This window comes from Miscanthus floridulus, chromosome 8 (genome assembly GCF_019320115.1).
Source record: "Miscanthus floridulus cultivar M001 chromosome 8, ASM1932011v1, whole genome shotgun sequence".
NCBI classification, from domain to species: Eukaryota; Viridiplantae; Streptophyta; class Magnoliopsida; order Poales; family Poaceae; genus Miscanthus; species Miscanthus floridulus.
This window is the reverse complement of record NC_089587.1, coordinates 204,532,276-204,536,528: the sequence shown is the minus strand read 5'-3', so window position 1 is coordinate 204,536,528 and position 4,253 is coordinate 204,532,276. Positions and strand designations below refer to the sequence as shown.

General features: G+C 63.1%; 1 protein-coding gene across 1 annotated transcript; it reads right to left on the bottom strand.

Annotated features, from left to right (window-relative positions):
• Positions 1–993: 993 nt before the first annotated feature.
• LOC136474658 (uncharacterized) lies at positions 994–2,432 on the bottom strand. Its single transcript, XM_066472220.1, has 3 exons — positions 2,387–2,432; positions 1,560–2,301; positions 994–1,470 (listed from the first exon to the last, which is right to left on the bottom strand). The coding sequence occupies exons 2-3, from the start codon at positions 2,097–2,099 to the stop codon at positions 1,048–1,050; spliced, it is 963 nt and encodes a 320-aa protein (XP_066328317.1). The 5' UTR covers positions 2,100–2,301; positions 2,387–2,432; the 3' UTR covers positions 994–1,047.
• Positions 2,433–4,253: the final 1,821 nt, after the last annotated feature.

Genomic DNA, 4,253 nt, shown 5'->3' with positions numbered 1-4,253 from the left:
AACTCCCTCACCACCTTTTCACCCAAAGGACAGCGTAGGCTCCGAGGAAGTTCTGTACAGAGAGCTTGTCTATCAATAGGGGCTCGACGTCACAATAGCGCTATAAGGGAGACTCGGCTCTGCCTCTGCAAAGCCGGGCCTCCCTCGGGGGCTAGAAAGGGGGAACCCCCTAAGTCCCGAACACCGTTTGTTAATGGTCTTTCAAAAAATTTCTACGCCAAACTCTCTCGCGCTCCGACGGGACCTTCACAAGAAACCCAAAGACCAAAAGCTTGTCTCGAGGCCAAAGGGCCGGTCGAGTCAGTGAGAACGGCCTACGCCTCTGGGCTACGGCAGCTCCCTCACCACCCTTCGCCAAAGGACGGCATAAGGCTCCGAGGAATTTCTTTACGGGTTCCCAAGATCGAGACAGAGGGCACAGGCTCGAAGTAGAACAGAAACGGTTAAAAGACCCACATACGCAAATACTTTAAAGGCCTCGACTGGCCACAAAAACGTCACGATACGGCAACTAACTCAATCCGGTTACATGGCCCCTTTTGGCCTAGGTCAAAGCTCAAGGATCGGCGGCTGGCGCGGGAGGGACCACCTCTTCTTCAAACAGACCAGCCAACGCTGTGCCAGGTGCCTCAGCCGCCTCCAACAGCCTCATGACCTCTGCATCAGCCTCCTCGTCATCTTCTGGCAACACATAGCCATCGCTGATAGCCTCGAGGTTGATGGCGTAGTGCGAGGAGACGACGGCCAGGGCGCGCTTGACACCCGTGTGCAACGCCCCTCAGAGTCTCTCGCGGACGTGGCCGCTCAACTGCAATCAGGCGGCTCCCAAGGGAGCTAGCTGATTGGACCTCCTCGACGTCCTAGAGCCTCGCAGGTGGTCCGGACAGCGCTGCGCAGCGCCTCGTGCTCCCGAACCTCGACATCCAGCGCTGCTTGCGCTGCGACGGAGGCCTCAGCCGCCTGGGAGGCCTCTTTCTCCAGATCTACGTCGCGACGAGGGGTCAGGAGTCAAACGCGAACCAGAGCAAATGGAGCGAGGAACATGGTTCAGCGGAACTTACCCTCGGCCTTGCTCTTCCAGGCTGAGACCTCGACCCGAGAGGCCTCGGCCGCCTTGGTAGCCTCTGCCAAGGCGACTTTCGTCGCCTGATGCTCGCTCTGCTCCGCACCCAGCTGCCCGGCTGTGACCTTAGCAGAGGCCGTCGCTTCTTGGGCCCGAAGCCTGAAGGAGTCTCGCTCCTCCTCCAGTTCCTTGATCTTGGCCACCAGAGGGGCGGACTGCTCCTTAGCCGTGGCCAACTCGGCCTGAATGTCAGCACAACGAAGGCGGAGGTCCTCCACTTCCGCACTCCGCGCCGACAATAGCCCCTGGGCATCGGCAAGCAGGCCCTTTTGGCGCCGGAGCTGGTCCCAGATATCCCTCTCATTTCGCAGGAACACCGATTTCCCAAGGGATCGGGTCTCGAGCTCCTAAGGAGGCAAAACAAAAAACGCACGTCAAACACTGCGAGGGGGCTCGGAGAGAAAACAACGCTGGCACGAGAGAGGAAAGTACTTACCCGCGTGACACCGGGCAAGTCCTGACCCATAATAGTCATCGCTGTCTGCAGCGACCGCACTGCCAGTTGGCGGTACTGCTCGAGGGTGCCCCAATGCCCCCCCTCTGCGGTATCTTCAAGGGCGAACACGGGCTCCCCCTCGGGGTCAGCCCGGTTCCGCCAGAAAACACGCGGGAAGTTCCACCCACGAGGCTCGGGCCGTAGCCGGACAAGAGCCGAACTCCCCTCGGCGGGATCTGGGACTGGCTGCTCCACGGTACTAGCCGCCTCGACGTCCGCCGCCTCCTTCCCATGGGAGGAATCATCAGACGAGATTGTCTGAACCAGGGGCGGCGCCAAAATTTGCCCCGTCTCCACCTCCATCGCCTCGGTCTCGACGGACCCGGGGGCTCTGGCCTCCGCCATCTCTACCTCGATGGCCCCGGCGTCCACCGCCCTGACGTCGGAGGTCTTGGGGGCTCCGGCCTCACCCTCAGTGGCCTCGGCAATAACAGACGCCCCAGCCTCCTTCGCCCCAAGACCCACAACATCGCGAGGCATGGGCTCCTCCTCCTCCACTCGCTCCACGGCCGCCTCGGCCCCCTTTTCCTGGGCAGCCGCCTCCTCCGAAACGGCCTCGCCCGACGCCGCGCCGCGTCGCACGCCAGCCTGCGCCTCCGCTGCCTGATGGGCGGAGGAGCTAACGTTCACCTTGAGCGCCTTACGGGGCGCCAAGGGAGGATCTTCCACCAGAAGCGTCTGGCTGGAAGAAAAGACACTCCCAAGGTCAGCATGCAACCAAGGGGCAAACAAGAAGTACTACGGACTCCACCAGAGAAGACGCTTACCGCGAACGGGGATGCAGCCGCTTCGACACCGCCAGCCTCCTCTGCAACGGCGGCGGTGGTGGCAGCAGCAGCGGCCTCGGTGTCCACCAGTGCCAGCTGGCCTCCGTCGGACCCCGGCACCTCCTCGACCCTTCGCGGAGATAATGGGGTCGCCCCCACCGTCACCCGCTCCACCTCCACCGTCGAACCCATCGGGCTGACGGCACGCTCCTCCGACACCCGCGCCTCGGGTGTGTCGGCCTCGGCCCCGGGACGGGCCGCCACTGGCCCCGGGACACCTCCTCCTCCTCCTAGGGGCGTCAGGCTCCTTGCCGGCGCCCCGGGTACCATCTCCCTGATGTCGGGGAGGTGTTCCAGGCAGGCCGTCCCCACCTCGCGCCCGCCGCCGTCGCTCGAAGAATCCGACACCGACGACGAGGGAGACGGTTCCAACGGGAGACCGTCGAGCTTCTGACGCCGGCGACGGGCGTCCAGCTTTTCGCGCGCGAGGATCTTCTTCGTGCGCTTCGCCTCCTTGGCATCTTTCTTCTTCTTCTCCTCCTCGGCACGCGCCCTGTTCACGGATCGCCGCCGGGCGTCCTCGGGAACGGGCGGCGGGGAGCCTCGCACGTCTCTTATCCCCTGTGAGAACGACGAAGTAAGACAACAGACAAAAAAGGCGAAAAACAAGAAGGCCGCGAAAGCCTCGACAACATCCAACTTACCAGCGAGACATACCCCCGCGACGGGCGCATCGGGAACGGCGTCAAATCGTCGATCTTCGGCTTCCCGTCCACCGCTTCTCTCACCCGACGCAGGGTCTCGTCGTCGGTAAGGGCGAAGGCGGACATCTTGACACCGACGATCGAATCGCCCGGGGTCATCTCGAACAGCCGCCGCCGCCGGGCCATCAGCGGCAACACCCTCCGGCGGTGAAAAGCCGCCACGACCACGGCCGCCGAAAGGCCGTGGTCACGCAGCTTCCCCAAGGCCCTCAAGAGCGGTTCCAGCCTAGGCTGATCGGCCTTGATGACGCCGTACCCCCATTTCTCTGGTTGACTCTCTACAACCCGCCCGGTATAAGGGGGAAGTCCTCCGCCGTCGTTGCGGAGGTAGAACCAGCCGTCATACCAACGACGGTTGGACGATGACAGCTGGGCCAGGATGTAGAGGGACTGCCGGTCTTGGCGCACGTGAAGGGTGCAGCCGCCGGCCCTCTGCACCTTCCGAGCCCCCCTCGTTCCCCCCGGCTTGGTGGTGAACGTCGCTCGGAACAAGTGGAGCCACAACTCCCAGTGGGGAGCGATCCCCAGGTACCCCTCACAGACGGCGACGAAGATGGCCGCCTGCGCGATGGAGTTGGGGCTGAAATTGTGCAGCTCCACGCCATAGTAGTGCGGGAGCGCCCGCATGAAGTTATCCACCGGCGACCCGAAGCCTCGCTCGTGGAAGACGACGAAGCTCACCACATAGCCGTCGCGCGGCCTCGGCTCCGACTCGTTCCCCGGAGCAATCCACTCCGGCTCGTCGGGGTCGGTGATCGGGCGAAGAAGACCGGCCTCCACGAGCGACTGCAGCTTCTCCTCGGTAACGTCGGACCGCTTCTAGGGATCCGCCGGGAGGATGACGGGACCACTAGCCATTGCGCGGCGGAGGACGCTGCTACGGCGGTAATCTCTCTCCCTCTCTCTTTCGATCTCTCGCCCTCGCCCTTCTCTTCCCCGGTGCTCTATGCTCTCAGCAACGGCACGGAGGCAGCAAAAGCGAATGCGGAAGAGGTAAGAAGGGGAAGGGTGAGGTCCTTTGCGTATTTATGCAGGGACAAGTCGAAACCACCGGGCGATGAAATCGGGGAAGTTTCCCCCAAAAGATCCAGCGCGGTTATCCA

What these genes read in the sequence shown, in the direction of transcription:
- LOC136474658 (XM_066472220.1), bottom strand. Translation starts at nt 2,099, where the DNA reads ATGCCTCGCGATGTTGTGGGTCTTGGGGCGAAGGAGGCTGGGGCGTCT. An exon ending in ACTTGCCCGGTGTCACGCGG is followed by an intron (nt 1,471 to 1,559) that starts GTAAGTACTTTC and finishes TTGCCTCCTTAG; the next exon opens with GAGCTCGAGACCCGATCCCT.